The sequence below is a fragment of the Myodes glareolus genome, chromosome 13 (assembly GCF_982192425.1).
Source record: "Myodes glareolus chromosome 13, mMyoGla1.1, whole genome shotgun sequence".
Lineage (NCBI taxonomy): Eukaryota > Metazoa > Chordata > Mammalia > Rodentia > Cricetidae > Myodes > Myodes glareolus.
This window is the reverse complement of record NC_142038.1, coordinates 44015354-44034055: the sequence shown is the minus strand read 5'-3', so window position 1 is coordinate 44034055 and position 18702 is coordinate 44015354. Positions and strand designations below refer to the sequence as shown.

The window sequence follows — 18702 nt, the reverse complement described above, 5'->3', positions numbered from 1 at the left end:
AGATGGCTCAGCAGGTAACGTGGCCCACTGCCAAGCTGATGACCTGAGTTAGACCCTTGGAACCCACATGGAATGGAATGTGCCCATGCCTGTACACACACACACACACACACACACACACACACACACACACACAATCAAAAAATGCCAAATATGTGTTGTAATTCATAGTTGCTTCAATTTATTCATTCACACTATATTTATATTTTTAAATGTACTGCACACAATGAACATACAAGTTTTACCTATTAGCTAAAGTTACCACTGCAAGAAAAAAATTCCTGCTCACAGAACACACATGCCAATGTCTCTCCCTGAAGGCTCATACTGGTTTCTACTTAGGCTGGAAGAACATAACTCACGTGCTTCCCTGCATCCTCACCTGTGCCCAGTTATCAGGACCCCAACCTCCCCAAATGACCAGGAGAAGCGGACCTCATTGTGATGTTGGAACCCATCTCTGTAACTTTCTGTATATTGCCTGTCCATAGACTCTGCTCATTTTCTTATTGGTCCCGTTTTTCTTCCCTACTTGGTGCTTCTTAGTGATTACGTAAATAATTCCTGCCTGTATGTATCGGGGGCATGATTCCTAGATCCTAGTGTGCGGTATTTGTCGTGTACATGAGTTCTTTGTCTCCTTAATTTATTGCTCGTGAGATTCATTTTTGGGTCCCGAGTCTTGCCTTGTTGCTCTGACTGGTCCGGAACTTTCTATGTAGCTCAGACTTTAAAAAAGCAATGGTCTCCTTGCTTTGTCTCCTGACTGCTGGGTTTGCACGCATGCGCAATCAGCTCCTTGTTTATATGCTCGAACTACTCACGTTTGTAGGCTGGGGGCGGGGGGGGGTTGGCTCATGGGAAGCACGTGTCCTGTCTCTCAGGTTTGCTTGTGAACCTGCTTTACAGTTTCTGTCCTGGATGCGATTCTTAGCTAGATCTTCTTATTCCAGATCTTAGATTCGTCTACTTAGTAGTTTATTATTTTATTCATTTTTACTTAATGCCAATTCTACACTGCTTTCACTGAACGTATATCTCATAAGGATCTTATGTCTTTTTGCTAGATTATTAATTATTTGGAAATTCTGTGTAAAATCACAGCCCTCCAATGCTGATTTGAAAATCATTCATCGTCATCTAAATAACTTCATATACTAATATCTGTAGTCTGGGGTTTTCAGTACTAATTGCCATAGCTTTATAATATACTGGATATAAGGTGTTTTCTGTTCTTTTTCCAAAGATCATCATTCGCATACTTTTGGGTTCATTTCTGAATAATTTTTATTATATTATAGAATTATTTGGGGGACCCTTTCTGACAAAAACCTAACGCCTAGGCTTTCAACTCTAAATCTGATCATCATCAAATACCCAATTAAGCGTATGAATTGTTGCAAGCCTTTTAGCAATTAGTGGAAATTCATTTGAAATTGCAATGAGATAAAATGGCACGTGCAACAAATCAGTAATAGCCCCAAGTGTGGAGAAGAGTGTGGAGCTAAAGGGGCTTTGGCTGCTGGTCTTGGTGTGAGCAGCACAGCCCGTTGGTGGGTAGCTTGGCCTTGTCTAGGAGTGTGAAGTGCACAGCCCCATCTCCAGCACATCTGCTCCTGATGACACCACTAGAGATACAGGATCCCAGCAGCACAGGAGTGGTCCAGACAACATTGTTTGCAATGCTCCCAAACAGAAAATAACTCCAACAGCTATCCACAATAGGGCAGGTATGTAAATCACCGTGTATTCATGTCGTACTAAATTCAACAAACTGAATTGCCTAGCAATTTGGGTAAATCACAAACAAATATTTTTGAGCTGAAAAAGTGCCGTGCAAATGACTCCAGCAACTAGCATTTCATTTCAAAGGACTTGGTAAGATGTGTTTTTTTCACTTTTTCCTCTCTTACCTTGATAATGTTGACTTTATTGTAATTGCTTGAAACAAATTAAGTAAATGGTTTCGCAGTCCCTCATTCCATTAAGTCGTAGCCCCGGGGAATTATATATCATATAGACAAAATTAAGCTGTTGTTTAGAAATTCATGCATCATTATAAAAATCAGCATTGTTCAATGAAAATTCAGGGTGGTGAGTTCTAGGCAGAGTGGGAAGGTTAGCTGTAGTGGTGGGAGCAATACTGTGTGCTTCTTAATGGAGACGATGGTTACAGGGGCACTGGCCTCTAAATAGTCGTTCGTTTCTTTTATGCTTCAGATGCTTTCTGAATGTGTATATTGAGAAACTCTTTAAAAAGGAAAAGAGTTCCAAACAAAAGACTTCTTGTCTATTTGGAGAGAAAGCAATGCTTTCCCAGTTCTGTTTGGCTCCTCTCAGGAGCAAGGGCGATCAGGAAATCAAAGCAAAGAATCAGAGACAGGTCCTCAGCATCTCCCATCGCCCCTGCCTGCTAGAGGGCCTAAAATGTCACAGCACTTGTGTGTGTTGGTGTGGGTTTTCTTCTTAAATGTCCATCGCGCTACCTCAGGGCTTAGCACAACATGAATGCTGGTTTAGTTAAGGAACACGTATACAAATGCCTTCGTGTTTGGAAGCAGAGCAAATAGCAGACAAAAGACAGACATGTGCTCGGACTGGAGAATATAAAAAAGGACAGTCACACCTCCTGCAAAGATGGTTTGATACGAGAGAGAGAGTGCACTACTTTGGTAGTGTAATATTTCCTTTGTTTGGTGTTTCCTAACAACACGATCTCTGCCATGCTTCCGCATACCTGGATGTCCTCTTAAGTGCACTGCTTGACACCTGTCTCCTTAGAGATGATTTGCGGTATGATATTGAAGAAGGAACACAAACGTACAGTCCATTCTATCCAGAAATAGGAACACTGAGGGTCAGGGCCATTGTCTCCCCAGTTGCACTGGGACTTGGAACTTGAAGAAAGGATGCAGTCATGCGTGAGACATGATTTCACCGGGGCATGAGACCCACTTTGTCCTCGAGCACAGAGCCCTTAGTGCCAGTCCTGAGCATCAGGATGTCAATATGCTACCCTTGGAATGGGATGCTGTCCACAGAAATCTAGCTAGAATTCAAGCGCACAGGTAAATAGGCTTGTATAAATAGGCCGTGTCCTCAGGATTTCCTTTGCCCAGTTAGTACTTCTAACTATATGAGGTGTGGCGTCAACTCTGTGTAGCTTTGACCTAGGTAAACTCCTCAACTGTTAGGGACATTTGCTTCTGATTCTTTGTTTTGATTTTTTTGTTGCAAATGCCAGACACTGCGTTGACCTTTGGATAGACATCAACCCTTAATTTCTAAACTGATAAAGAATTCTTTTAGTATTCTGATCTTACTGGGGCAGGAATTATGCTTTGTCAACTGATTTGCTCCTGGGCACTGTAAGTAGTAGGGGCAACCTTTGTATCCAGCACAGGCACAGGGATAATGATCACAAGTCTGGTGGCTTCCATGTTCACTCATCTGTGTGGTAAGCTTCTATCTACTGACTCTGAGTGCTAGACATTGTGTGTAACCTGGTGAGCAGCAGCCCCATAGCTGTCCTTGCTCTGTCCTTCATGTCCCCTGTCCTAACCATTAGGATGCAAGTATATTCTTAGAAATGTATAACAAAGTGCTTAAAGAAGGCCTGAGGGGTCACCTCTGAAGGTTCAGTTGATGCTGACTCTGCTCTCCAGTAGAGTCAATTTAGAGAACTACAGTTATAAAGTATAAATGTCCTATGGTTATTGCAAAGTGTTATACTTCCTTGAGTGCCCTCTCTCCTTCCCCCCCTGATCTCATGCATTAGTAGAAAGCTGCATTCACCCCCTTGATGCTTCCAGGTATCCCCAAGTCAATGCATCTCTCCTCCAACTCTAAGCATTGTTTGAGATTGCTAAATGCATTCAGCTCCTTTAGTGTAAACTTCGCAGATGAAGACAGTGCGCGCCCTCATCTTTCTTCGTCCCAGAGTTAGTGGCTCATCTGAGGACAAATAGGACCCAAAGGGTAAAGGTTCTAAAGAAGAGAAGAGTTTGTCCATTGAGGTCTGCGCATGTCTGTTGTGTTAGCTGATGAACGGGACTGCTGGGCCAGCTAAGAAATTAGAAAATGCTGCCTGCTGCGAGCAATCTACCAATGAATAATAAACAACTGTGGGAGTGTTTACACCTTCCAGGCTGCTGATTCTTCTTGGGAGGAATGTGTTGGGGAAATAGATTGATTGGCATCTCGGGGAGCAAAACTAACATTTTCCGTGTTTTGCAGCACCTGAGATGTTCAGCTCCAGGAAGGAAACAGGCTATTCCTTTGCTGTCGACTGGTGGTCCCTGGGGGTGACAGCTTACGAGCTGCTAAGAGGCCGGGTACAGTTGAACTACTTGTTCTCATTTCGTATTATTCTAGAAAAACAATGTTTTCAAGATCTGCTTCTGTATGTCTATGCATGTGTGCCTGAGTGTGTGTTATGTACCCCACGTGTGTGCAGTGCCTACAGAGGCCAGGAAAGGGCATTGGATCCATCGAAATTGGAGTTACAGGTGCCTGTGAGCCTGGGTTTACTGGAAACCAAACTCGGGTCGTTTGCAAGCAACCGGGCTCTTAACCACTAAGCCATCTCCCCAGCCCCTTCAGGTTCTCTTTCAGAATAAAGGAATGAATTATTTGCTAAGAACCAAGCAGTTTATTTGAAATCAGAAAACACCTATGCTGTCTGGTATTAACAATACCTCTTGAGACCTCTGCACTGATTAATTCAGTGTTCTCTATGTGTTGCTGAATCTGTCAGTTAATATTAATTATACAGATAAGTTAATAATATGGATATCAAAAAGTCCTGATGAAAGGAAATCAATAGGCCTCACTCTCTTGTGTAAATAGACATGTGTGTTTAAAGAAAATCATTTTGCAGTCACTGGACAGGGCTCTAAATTAGACACACCTCTCCATCAACGTGAGAGTTGTTGGCACCAGATAACCTGTGCCCTGTCTTGTCAGTCCAATGTCTGACATGGCTGCTGGGTCTGAGTTCCCTAGCAAGCTGGCATAGTGGCCTTGTCACTGCAAACATTTCTCAGATGATAAACTCTTCCCTAGAAAAAGATTCAGAGAAAAATAATAAAAATTATATTTTATACAATTGCTACAAATTAATACAGAATTTAGATATCCCCCAAGGTTTTATCATAGTTAGCCCAGCCTACCAAAATAGTGTTCTGTGAACGGGGTAGCATAGAGTGTTTATTGTCTTACAGCTGGTAGAGGCTGGTACTCGGAGTCAGAGAGTCAGAGATGCAGGGTTCTGGTGTCCTTACAACGCAGAGAAAGGAAGGGGTGGAGGGATGTGGGGGGGGCGGGAAGTAAAGGTGCAGAGAGCACATGAAGGCAAAGGGGAGAAAGGTCTTTTAATTTTAAAATGTCAGGCTCTGCCTTTAGGACACATTCTGTCTCAAAGTGTGCCACAGTTCCTGTCTTTAAATACCATCTCGTTGAGGGTTAGCACTCCAACATAAGACTGTGTGTAAGGAACACATCCAGACCATGGCCTTTCTCCCTGGGCTCCCCAAAACCCATGTCCTCCTCACATGGAGCATACACTCCATATATTCCACTAGCAATAGCATTTTCTCCTGCCAGTATCATCTCTAGAGTCCCAAGACTCATCTGAATACCATCCAAATGCATTGTGGATGGGACCCAGGACATGTTTCCTCCCGGGGCAGAATTCCCACGCAGCTGGGAACCTGTGAAGCCAGACAAATCACATGCTTCCAAGCTATGATGAAGGGCACAGACATAAGTTACACAGTCCCGCCCAAGATAGACGAAAAAGAAAGCCGGAAGGGGTCCCAAGTTCAAAGCAGCAGAGTCCAACCAGTTCTCTTTGACCGTAAAGATGGAACAGAAGATGTTCAGTTGTCTGACATCTTCCCTTCCTTCTAGCCCTTGTCTGTCTCCTTTACCTCCAACAAATGGTCCTTGCAAGCATAATCCCACCTTCGCCTCTGACTTTGGAAGCCCGTGACTCACAAGCAGCATTTCCGTATCAGTTAGTTGTTCAGCCTTATCCTTTATGTTCCCTTCAAAACAAACCACGCCCCCGTGAGCTTGTATTTTGTCCTTTTTCATATTTTTCTTTTCTTGGCTTTTTTGTTTTGTTTTGTTTGCATTGTTTTATACTGTGAATAGAGTCCAAACTTGCAAGTTTTCAGTTTCTGCTTCTTGGTTGCTAAAGAAGCAGCATTTTCATCTCGAATTCCCCTCTTTTTTTGCGTTGTGCTGTGAGTGGCCAGGTGGAGCCATGCCTCTTGCATAGTGATGTCTAGGTCCTTAGAGGCAGCAGTTGTGTTGTAGATGTATCAGTTGGGAAGAGACTCCACCACTCTGCAGTTTGATTGGCTGTAGTTCTCGGTGATGGTCTCCATCTGTTGCAAAGAAAAGTCTCCTTGATGACAGGTGAGAGAGCTATACTTAGTTGCAGGTATGAAGATAAATATTTAGGCATTATGTGAGCAGTGAAGAGTATATGGAAGGGTTTGGAGAGAGGGAAAAATCTATGTGACTCAAAAAGTTTAAAATCAAAACAAACAAGCCAAACACCAGCATTTTGCTGTCAATCCAGATCTTCCCATTGTCATGTGGGTAAAGCCTCCTCAGATGCTTATATGTAGAAACACTTAGCAATTTCGACAAAGATAAATCATACTTTTACTTCCTGCTGAGACAATTTTATACACACAAATATATAACTTCCTACATGATAATAGCTCAGAGTTTGACTTTGATGACTAACTCCATTTTCTCAATACCTTACCCTACAAATATTACCAGACATATCAACTTTTGTGTTTTCTCTTCCACGTGATCAGATTGTTGATGCATCTGAAAATGTGATATATATCTTACATAGTTTAATATCATTACCACTCTGTAGCTTCTCATCAATATATTAAATGTATTGTATTGTATTAAATGGGCAGAGGAACAAAGCCCAATACATCAGTTTTGACACGTTCTAGGAAGGAATCACTAAAAGATGGTATGTGATTATGGTGCAAGATACAGTTAATCAGAAAAAAATGAAATAGCAACATTTAATTACAAGTATCATCGTGGCTGAACAGGTGTGTAGGGCAATAACAACTTCCTGCTAATTTGAAAACTCTTATCTATAGAAAAAGAAAACCATGAGCAAATGTGCTTTAATCGCCCCTCTGAGCCTAGCTGCGCCTTGGGTGAGCTGGACCTTAAACATTATCCTACGGTCATCTCCCAGTCCCAGCCACTAAAAAACAAAAGTGCCCGCCGTCTCTTATAGTTTCATATTAATCGTAAGTAGTACTCCACGTAGTTACCTCTGTTGTATTGGTTGCAGTGTATCCGCAACTCTGTGTTTGGTGGGGAGAGTTAGGCTAACTAAGTTCAAACTCTCCATCCTCCTGTCTCTGCTTCCCGAGTTCTGGGATGGCATCTACTTGTGCCATCTACCCACTGACCCTTTTCCATTCTGAACCTCTTGAGACACAATCACAAGACACCATTTACTCCCACCAGACACCGGCCCTTCCTGCACACCTGTTCGTTATCTAGCCCCTCTCTTGGTTGACAGCACATTTCAGGTTCTTCAAGAGATCCCATTGTGCGTCAGCGAGTCACGTGTCACAAGTCACATCATAGAGGACTTTCCCTGTATTCCTGCCCCCATTTCCCCCAGCAGCCTCTCTCAGTGGCTGCTGGGAGAGTAGCTCCATCTTATACATGAAGGAACTGAGGGCCAGAAAATGAATGACCTGGTTTAGCATTCAAAGCCATCTGACCTCAAGCTCTAACCCATGATGACATTGTAAAACCTTTTAATTGACTACTGGGAAAAACAAACACTTCCACTTCCTCCAAATTGGTTTGTCCATCAGTGATTACTTAAACACCTGGAAAAGGCCAATCACTTGATAAATGTGTGCACACACATTAACTGTCCTGTGATTAATCTCATGTGGAAGTCCTGCCCCTGTGCATATACTATTAACTCTGTTTTTAAGTTGCTTACAGTTTTCCTAGAAGACAGAAGAACCCAGTCGAGAAGCTAATGATCATATCGTCTGCCCTCTAGTGGACAGATGTGAAATCATCATCAGTTTATCTTTTCTTTAAGAAAATTTTTTATTTTTTTAATTTTTGGAGTAGATTATGGTAACATGTTTCCAAATGAGATTTTCATACAAATTTCATTTTGATTTTAATTTCTTTTATTTAAACCAAAACAATAGATGACAGTGATTGTTCTGGAAAAGGTTTTGTTTGTTTGTTTAACCTTTTATCCCAGCATAAAGTTCCCCACAGTATCCTTCATGGAAGCAGAGCATCAGACACTGGAACTGTCCTTCTAAGCAGTTTTCTGTCCTTAACCTTGTCGTTATGTTTAATTTTTACAATTTTGTTGTTGTTTGTTTGTTGAAAAGCATCTCTCTCAGGTAGCCTGGGCTTGGTTTAAACTCACTATGTAGCTGAGGCCTGTCTTAAATTCCTGATCTTTCTGCCTCTACCTCCCAAGTCCTGGGATTACAAACACATGCCACACCACCTAGTTTTTGTCGTATTTCAGATTAGAGTATGGGAAAATTATGATCTGTTTGTAATCAACCTTATATAATCATTTGAAGTTTTTCTCTTCATTTTTCACTTTTTATATAAATATGCATAAAAGCTATGAACAAAACACTTTGAAATCAGTGCCTCAGAGACTGGTTCAATCCACTGAAATATTTTGTTTCGATCTGTAAAATAACAAGTTTTTAAAACTTAGGATATTTTGACGCAAAACTAAAGTCTGTGGCATTTCTTTAAAAATCCGTAGAAATTCTGACAGCACTTGACCATGTACTCAATATGGCTACCTGTCAATCAACTCGAAGGGGTTCTTGTTGAGGTTTTATTATTTCAAAGTTTACCTTGTAAACACGTTCAGGCGTTTTTCCACCTTTGACCTGTGAAAATGAAGGCTCTTTCTCTTTTTCTCCCTTAAGAGACCGTACCATATCCGCTCCAGTACTTCCAGCAAGGAAATTGTGAACATGTTTGAGACGGCAATTGTAACTTACCCTTCTGCTTGGTCACAAGAGATGGTTTCCCTTCTGAAAAAGGTGAGATGGGAGAAAGAATGTTGGAAGGAAGGCAAGAAAGGAAGTGTGCAGCCTGGTGTATGGTTAGAAGTCAAGATGTGGTCAGGACAGCACACGTTTGTAGAATGGGTCTTGTGACTAATTGTTTTCATATACATGGCTTCCTTAGCTCAACCCATAGGTGCCTCTGGATAGCTCAAGGTCTTGTCAAACTCATTGTGTCCAAAGTGTAATTTTTAATCTCCCTGGAGTCCGTGGGTCACTTTCAGTGTTCTCTTTCCCAGTGGCTGGTTCCTCCACCAGGGCTCACTCATCTCCACATCTGACCCTTCATCTGATCCTAATTTACACCTTCAATAGCCACTGTCACGTTAACTGTCCTTCATCTCCGAGGCTTTGCTCTAGTTCAGCTGCTATCAAGATTTTCTGATTTCCTACATGCTTCTGCCACTCCACTCTTCTCTTCCCCATATTTCAGCAACATCTTGATCTTCAAATAAAGATCAAACTAAATTGTGTATTACAATGGATGGCTATAAATAGTCTCTCAAACTTTGTGAGTCCGGTCACCCTTTGGTTGGTTTGGCTGTTTTGCCTTCTCCTCCCATTCCTCAGATAATATCACCACTAGGTTTTATACATGATAGTCTCTCCAGGATCACTGCTTCACCCCTTAGCTCTTCTAGCACCTTCCATGAGATCAACACAGCTTCACATGATTTTCTGGCTGACGATGGCCCATACATTGCTTTCTACAACTCCATTGTATGTACAGAAACCAAGGGAAGCATTTTGACACTGCTCTGTCAATACCACATTGCCACATGGTCAGCGGATGTGTCTCCTTGAGCAATGAAGGAGCTTGTTCGGCTACTGTTGCATTGAGGTCCTATGTTGTACGCGATCTGGAGTTGCATGTGAGCCCAGTACAAGAAAATCACATATTGGCTTCAATAGGTCATAAATTGGAGCAACAATACAGAGAAAAAAGAGTAGCTACCCATTTTACATCATTTGTAGACATAGCTTCAGGTCTCAGCTCTGTAAAGCCATGTTCACTTCATACTGGTTTTCATGATTTGAGCTTGACAAGCCAAGATTTAGAAAGCAGTCTCGCCCAGTAGGATAGTCAGGAAGGAAAGTTCTATTGGATTCCAGGGACAATCCATTTGACTCTTCATGTAACAAGCACCACTTCCTGTGTCATTCCAAAGTATGCGCTTTCCACAGGATTTGCATGTGGGTAGGAGAAGGAGATCACTGTCTTGTCAAACCACTTGCTTGATTTTTGTTGCAAGGAACTCCCCTTGGACACTTGGTGCAGAACACGTGGGGGAAATTTTGGGGGTGCACCTATCTGGTCTTCCTTGTGAAAATGATGCTTGCATTTCATTGGCAGTTACTTGAACCTAATCCAGACCAACGATTTTCCCACTTGACTGACATTCAAAGTTTCCCTTACATGAGTGACATGAACTGGGATGCAGTGCTGCAGAAGAGGCTCATTCCCGGCTTCGTCCCAACTGTAAGTCCCGTCTAACAAGCCCTAATAGGTCCCACCCTCTGTCCACATTACTCTGTGTACAAGTTCATGGAGGGCCTGGTTTGATGATCCCACCAGTAAAAGAAAAATGCCCCAGTACTAGCTTTACAGTAGAGAAAACAGAGAGATTCATGGAGTAAATTGTCCCCCTCCCCCAAATCATACAACTGGCCAGAAGCTAAACTGGGGTTCCAATCCAGGGAGTCAATGTCAGGGCTTCTAGGTTGTGGCCATGTTTTGTGCTATAAGAGGTTCTAGTCTCCCAAATAGTTATTCCCAGAAATATGCTAGTTGAAAAGAGCAATCTTTTTTTCTGTCTTTGACATAATCTTTGCTGTCCTTGGAAGTCTGTGAGTTGCTTAGTGGTAAACTTCACCCCCAGGATCATGCCTCTTCTTTTCTAAGTTTTACTGTATTGACCATAGTTTTAAGAGCTAATAATTGCAGAGAGATAACTCCCATGGAGTGAGTACCCAAACAAGGGTCACTGTGTCCCACTGCACACTACTGGATTAAGCTTAGGCAGGGCCACACCCGAGGTTTCTCTCTTCTCTCTATCTTGGATGTGAGTTGTACCACTGGGCAGAGGCAGAGAAACACTGGCAAGAATGATGCTCTCCTGCAGACTCTTGAGTTCTGTTCAAGTGCAAGTGAGGCACTTGTTCTGGGGGCATGAGCACATGCATGTTTCAGTGAACAGCTGAATAAGGTGCCCAGTGAGTATGTCAAGCAAAAGCCCTGTAGAAGAAAGGAGAGACTGATGTGGTGACATTCAAGAATAGAAGTGTCTACCTTGGTGAGCAACAGGAAAGTAGGGAGACATTTGTACTTGGGTGCATGGCTGAGGTAACTGTGTGGGACCTTGGATAGTACCTGATGCAAACACAAACTCCCTTCTGTTAGTGCCTCCTGATTCTTGTGAGAAGCTCCACCTTATAGATTGTGGGTCTTTCTGATAACCTGACTCATTTGGAGAACTTAGCAAGTGGCAAATTCTTGGCCTCATGTTCAGAAATCCTGTGTTGAAATTTGGTTGGTGACCTTGGCAGCTGAACAAGCAATGTCTATGGTTCTGCTCTATGTGGTCATTGGAACAAACTGAGGAACCCAAGAGCTCAAACCTTAGAAATATTATTTTAATATGGTGTCCTCCATTACTCACTGAGGGATAGTTAGAAGTGTATAAAAATAAATGAACTATACAATCAAAGACTATAAATGACAATGCTGGCAGTAAGTGCTATAAAACCTCAGCGGGCATTCAAGGTATTATGCTTGGACTGTTCCCTTTAGGACTAAGTAATATTCTCTGTATTAGGCTTGTACAGTCTTAGGAATGATGCGAGCATCTAAGGACTGAGTCATGCTTTCCTCTTTACAGAAAGGAAGGCTCAATTGTGACCCTACTTTTGAACTGGAAGAAATGATTTTGGAATCCAAACCTCTTCATAAGAAAAAGAAGCGCCTGGCCAAAAAGGAGAAGGAGATGAGGAAATGCGACTCCTCTCAGGTAGGTGGGTTCCCCATCAAGCCAGAGAAGGGCAGTTCATTCCAGCACTGCTGTGGGGAGGTCATCTGGAAACCTGCTTTTCGTGGTGTTAGGGGTTTATGGTAATGAGATAGGCACAGCAGCCATGGCCCCTAGGCTGTCCGCTCCTCCTTGACGGCAAGCACCAAGCGGCACCAGAACACAGGTCCCCAGGCTTTGACGGACATCATCTTATTTTCCCATCATGTCTCTCCCCCGAAAGGTGTGGTACATGCTGCTGAAGGTGCATGTACAGGACTCCCTGACAGGGGCATGGAGGGTGGGTTAACCATTACTGCGTTAGCAGTTGTTGACAGAGGTTTCTGTCCCAGTTTCTGCCCAGTTGTTAAGTCCTAAAGAAGCACAAAGAAGTCTGCATTAATTATAATCTGATTGACCTAGTAGCTCAGACTACTTATAACTCTTATAACTTCTTGTCTATGTTAGCCACGTGGCTCAGCACCTTATTCGGTGAGGCAGTCACATCTTGCTTCCTCTGTGTCTGGGTCACGACTGCAGACTGAGCTTTCTTCTTCCCAGAATTCTCCTGTTCTCATTGCCCTGCCTCTACTTTCTGCCTGCTTGCCCTGCCTATACTTCCTGCCTGGCTACTGGCCAATCAGCATTTTATTAAAAATAGTACAAGTGACAGGATAAAAGACCATTGTCTCACAGCAAGCAGTGAAACTGTGACCAATCTGCCCTTGCGGATTCAATCCAGGTTATTCAACAAATAGAGGCTATTGGCTATTTGCGGTCCCTATGTGTCATCTAAGCATGCTTCTGTTTCTTTGCTATGTTCACCTTGAAGACCTGTCTTCTTCAAGAGCACCTTGATGCCGTTCAGAAGGAATTTATCATTTTCAACAGAGAAAAGTGAGTAATGGGGTGGACATCAGCAGCTTGAAATGATGCTCTTTAGGCAGATTTCATTTGCAGAGATTTGGTCGATTTTAAGCTCTTCTTTTTCTGATTCTAAAACTATACAGATATAGGATAAAAATTTTGAAATTTCTAAAGCCTTTTTTTTCTGCTAGTGTTTTGTGGGGTTTTTTTGTTTGTTTTAACTGATAAATAACCCTAGTGTCATAGTTTTGCTTAAGGGAACTGGATTGTAATCACAGCGACTGTTTAAAACGTTTTTATTTTAACATTTGTGGGAACAGGGGTCGTTATTGGACAAGTTGCAAGAGCCGTTTCTCTCCTTCCACCTGTGGGTCCCAGGGATTAAACTCAGGGTGTCAGGCCTGTTAGTAAGTGCATCTACCCCCTGAGCCATTTTGCCAACCCAACCCATGATTTTTAAGAGTTTTCTCAGCTCATACCTCTTTATAAATTGAGGTAACCCTGAATGGACTCATCAGGTTGTATTTATGTATTTATTCATTTTTATTTGCAGCAGCTGTTAAAGAGAAGGAGGGAGTGACTTGGGAGGGGCCTGGGTCAGAGAAATGAAGGGTGGGGCGTAGGATAGGGAGTGAGAAATGATATAATTATATTTTAATTAAGTTTTAAAGTAGTAAAAATATTTAATTATATGCTATTGTTTCAAAACTTTAAATTCTTTTTTCCTTTGAATGAACAATTTTTCTCTCTCTATCTCTCTACCTATCTATCTATCTCTATCTTTCTCTCTCTTCCTTAAGAGTAAAAAGAGACTTTAATCAAAGACAAGCAAATCTAGCCTTGGAACAAGCCAAAAACAACCCCGAAGAAGAGGATGGCCAGAATAACAATCTGTGAAGCTACATCATCTTTGGGGGACAGTTTTCAGCACCTGGCCAGACACTTCTGATTATTGCGTCCAGAAGAGCTAATGGCAGTCCTTACCTCTCCACACCTCATGACTTAGAGAATGTGAATGAATATCCTTCCAAGGCGGCAACACTCTACAGTGAAGGGAGCCCTGGTTCTGAGCTCCTCGGATCTCACTGCACCACATTAAGTCTGTGACCTTAAGCCAGTCATTGAACTTCCTCCTCTGTTTTAGGTCACCGCTTGGAAGTTTCTATCAGCCTTTAGTCTGTTAATGCCACAGTTATTGTTCCAAACAGCCTTTATTTTCATTTTCAAGCGAATATTTCAGTGTAGATTTATTTTTTCATTCTATTTGAGGACATTTTGAAAATAGACATGATATGCAGTGAGCCTCTTCAGGGCTAGAGAATATCATACAGAGACCAGAATTCCGAGGCTTGGTTAGGCAGGAATAGAATATTCCATCAGTAGTAAATATGGAGGTCAGATTAGGAGTAGAGACTCTTAGGACCTTGCAGAGGAGATCTGTGTTGGCACAGCATCTGTTAGCAAGGACCTATTGTGCTCATGGCCTCGCAACTTCTCTTCAGGGATATCGCCTTGCTCAGTTGAACTTGGTACTGATGTACCAGGCAGAAGTTTTAATAAGCACTAAGCAGAAGTTTAGTAAATGCTGCAAGCTGTGATATTTTCAGCGTGGCAGTTGTACAATATTGGACTCTATTTGCCCATCTCTGGTATGCCTGTCCCTTGAGGGCCGATTTTCCTCAGGATTGGCAGAGACCCGCTTCTGGAGAGGGTCAGAGAGTGCTGCCCCAATGATGGCAGGGTTGTTTCTAACCGCTGAGTGAAGTCATACCTCACGGGAGAGTCACCTTGCCTGTTAAAATTGGAAGCTAGTGAAACTTCCCCTTGAGAAACTCCTAACTCCACATGGCTCAAGGGAAAGAAAACTTAGCCAGTCCATTGCTTTCTGTCATGAAACATGTTACTTTTTTTTTGTTTTGTTTTGCTTTGTTTCGTTTGGTCCCTTATTTTTCATATTGGCCAGCTAAAATATGGAACAGTTCACACATGACCACAGACTAGAATTACATTTAAAGCAACAGGATGCTTACAGATCCCAGAGGTCAAGTTCAGGGAGACTAATGTCCCCACATTATATTCACTGTGTGATGGCCGGCAGGAGTTGCCTGGCTACTTAAAACATTACTGATGCCTCACTCTTTCCTGTCTTCATATTTCAATTGTGGGCAAAATGTAATTCGTGTAAATGTGCGTGTCATGTAACTACACTGTACTGATGCAAATGAAATCTGGAAGAATCTCTTTGGATGTCCCACTGGTGCCACTGGGTAGAATCAAGGATGTGGGCTTTAGAAAACATCATTTTCAATGCCTGAAAACTGAGGCCATCTAGTGGTCATCATGATGATGACAGCAAGCTGGCTCAAGGGACTCGACAGATGTCTTGGAGAAGACAGACATACAGAGAGACACTGCAGCAATTAAGACTATGCAGAGAAGCAGGAGCTGAACCCAAGACCAGCATTTATGGTTCTCCAGAATTTTCGGCATGGCTGTTACAGTGCCTATCTACTAAGAGCAACCATATATTTTTTTTTTTAAAGAATCAAAACCTACTTTTTTTTTTTTTATCCAACTCTTATCTCTAAGGTTCTCGCATGTTATTTTTGATATTCTGGTCATGTTTAGTCACTGTTTCATTCAAAGCACTTGCCCTGACTGTCAGGGTGTTGAAAGGGTCAGACATAGCAACGGTGAGGTGACTGGATTCTGTTCCAGGGTGTCACCTTGACCAGTGTCAGGGACCGCACACACGCCCCAGTTTCTGCCTTTTGTCTGCCTGTATTGGGGACCTGATGTGCGATGGATTCCCTTCCTTCATCTGGCTCCTCCTTCTTCTGGATCTTGTTGGCATCCTCCAAGACAGCAGCTTTCAGAAATGGTTTTCAAAGGCCCGCAGGGCCAGCAGGTGTGCTCCGGGATGGTGTGGACTGTTAAGCATCTTTCAACACTAAGGTGGGAATATGAACCCGTGGGATCTCTGAAGTTTCAAGTCCTAGTTTTTACTCCCGTTGAGCATCTTTCTGAGTCCTGCTGGTTTTCAGAAGTGGGATGTTCAAGTTCTGGTGCAATGTGAGGTTGTGATGGAGGGTAGCTTTCGAGTGCCAGTCGGATAAGTGGCAATGCGTTTCAAGTTAAAATGGAAATGAAACATAGGCCTAGATCTGGACCTCTGCAGTAGAATGTGTGCTGAGCACGCATGAAGGCCTGGGTTAGGACCACGGCACCAGGAGAAACAGAATCACTGTATCTGGCTGTAAAGAATAACATCCTGAGCACAGCCCACTGCTGAGCGTTATAAAGAAGAGATTTAAAAACAAAACCCAAACTTTCCTAATGCTCCTGGTGAGTAACATTTGAGTCAAATGTTAGCACCTCCCAGATAAAACAACCCTCAGTTGTATTTCTGAGAAGAATTAGGACTGAGAGCATCAGAAACAGTGTGATTTTTTTTCCCTCGCTTTTTCTGCTACTCCAAGAATCGCTACTAGGAGTTTCCTCCCGTACCGGACAGAGCATCTGAAAGGCCTGAGCAGGGTCTGAAATCCAGCGTGTCCTACCTGTGACCCCACTCCCTGTACTACAGTGAACTGCCATCTCCAGGAATTCCCAATGACCCAGAGTGGAGGGGTGGGACAGCCTTACCCGTGGAGCAACCCTAGCTATGATCCCCACCCCCTGGATGGATGGAAGGAACCTGCTAAGGGCCAGTGACCCCACAACAGCCCTGGTGTTGGCTGCGATGATCTTTAGGACCGGAATGAATCTCAAACAGTGCAGACTATTGCTAAATTAATCACGGTAATCTAATTAATTAGGGGAGATCCAGAAATGACTGGATTTCCTCTCACTATGGCTTTCCTAGTGGACATGTGGAAGAGGAACGAGGAAAAGGGGGTGCTGACGCTGTTATTGAGACCTTTGTTGCTTTTCGAGGTTGCCAGGGATGCTGAGCTTCCGTGCTTCAGTCGCTCAGTGCACAGGCATGGCAGGCACTTTGCTGAGCTCCTCCGTGTCCCTGTGTTCCGTCCACACAACATCTGCCTCCTCCTCCTGTCCACCTGTGACTGCTCTTCACTGTGAGTTGTGCGTCTGCCCAATATTAGACAGAGACTCCGACTTTCATTTTTCTGTGCTGTTCTGAACTGGTGGCTGATTTAGAAGCCCCCAACTTAAAAAAAAAAAAAGTATGCTTCTGTTGAGCCAGAGCCTATGTGATGTAAATGTGCCTGCACAGATTAAAATGTCACCTGTAACAATATGCCCTCGGCCTTCCTTTGTCTGCGGTGTGTGTGTCTGGCCATCCCAGGTCACCTGTTCCTATTCCGCTTACACTGGGGAGGACGCGCCTTCAGCAGGGACAGTGTTGGAGAGCTGTGTCTGCACATTCTAGTGCATTCACGGAGGGAGTGCCCCCGGAATCCCGCCTTCTGCCTTTTACTATGCCCTCAAGATAATTCGTACGTCTCTTTTGAGATCTTCTGCGTCCCAAAGGGTACAGAAGTTTTCTTTCCTTATGCCATAGCCACAGGTTATTCCAAGGGCCATAATCTGAGATAGAAGGACAACAGGCGCCGTGGGACCTCTCAACTAACTCACAGGCTCACAGCAGCTCCACAGTCAGCCAGACACAAGCTCCTGGAGTCCGTGGCCTCTGAGTTCCGCATGCCCACTGCCCTGTTGTGTAGGCCATGCTTAATGTCCTGTATGCTCTTCCCAGTCGCCAGCTGAACAAAGATCAGCATCCAACATGCTAGATTCTGAAGAGTGGTTATGTGATCTCACTTTGCAGGTTGCTCTGGTCCCTTTATTTTCCTGGGTTTTTGTTTCCCTGTTTTTGTTGTGTTTGGAGAGCTCGTTCTTGAAAGTTCTTTGGAACCAGAATGCCTTTGCTATTCTTAGCCCTGTTCGGTGTTCCTATTCCTGACCTGGTCAAGTGTGACTCAGCTGCTGAACACTGCCAGACTCCGTAGGTATGAAAGTTAGCCAATGTGTCTCTGTCATCAATGTTTTAAAAAGCTGTTTAATCTTTCCCAAAACATTGCATCCTAAGATCGTTGGAAGTGCCAATGGCTCCTTTTAAAGTCGCTCAAGTCTTTACCAGGCTTAGCTGTTCCTTGGTCATGCAAAGGGAGACAGGCTTCACCAGTCTCGAGGGGGACCAAACTTATCTTCTTTGGCTGAGAATATGGAGAGAATATCTCTCTTCTGGGTTCACTAGGAAGGCAAAACAAAAACCTGGAGATGCCAATGACTGGTTTTGCCTCCACAAGGAATGAGCTTTTCAGAGGCAGAAGCACCTCTTTAGGAAGGCTGGACTGAGACGGAAAGTTATCTGGGTTCCCCACTTAACAGCTAACAATGCCGTGTCTGACCAGTTCTGTCTGAGCTCCTCAGACAGCCTAAAACTTCACTTCGAGCCCCACCCATGTACCAGTGGATACCTCACCACTGAATGCCCTACGTAAACAAGAACTTTATCCAGGGATGTTTCCCAGCACAGGAAGAGATGTGATGGAGGTCCAGCAGCCAAAATGATCCAAGAGCCCAGAACTGGACTTTCATTTCTTTGTTATTTGTGGGTTCTTTTTGGTTGGTTGTTTGTTTCTGTTTGTGCAGTGCTGGGGATCGAACCGACAGCCATCTGCCTGGTAGGTAAACAAATACTCTAGCCCTTGGTTGCATCCCCCCAACCCTGG

The 18702-nt window shown here is 43.4% G+C and overlaps 1 protein-coding gene across 1 annotated transcript in view; it reads left to right on the top strand.

Annotated features, from left to right (window-relative positions):
* The window catches only part of Stk32a (serine/threonine kinase 32A), a 115128-nt gene extending 97864 nt beyond the window's left edge, over positions 1-17264 (top strand). Inside the window, exons 8-13 of the mRNA XM_048419629.3 lie at positions 4237-4334; positions 8991-9107; positions 10486-10611; positions 12011-12139; positions 12969-13033; positions 13804-17264. Coding sequence (XP_048275586.1) covers positions 4237-4334; positions 8991-9107; positions 10486-10611; positions 12011-12139; positions 12969-13033; positions 13804-13900 — 632 coding nt within the window. The 3' untranslated portion in view covers positions 13901-17264. The remainder of the gene's footprint in view (positions 1-4236; positions 4335-8990; positions 9108-10485; positions 10612-12010; positions 12140-12968; positions 13034-13803) is intronic.
* The last annotated feature ends 1438 nt before the right edge of the window (positions 17265-18702 follow it).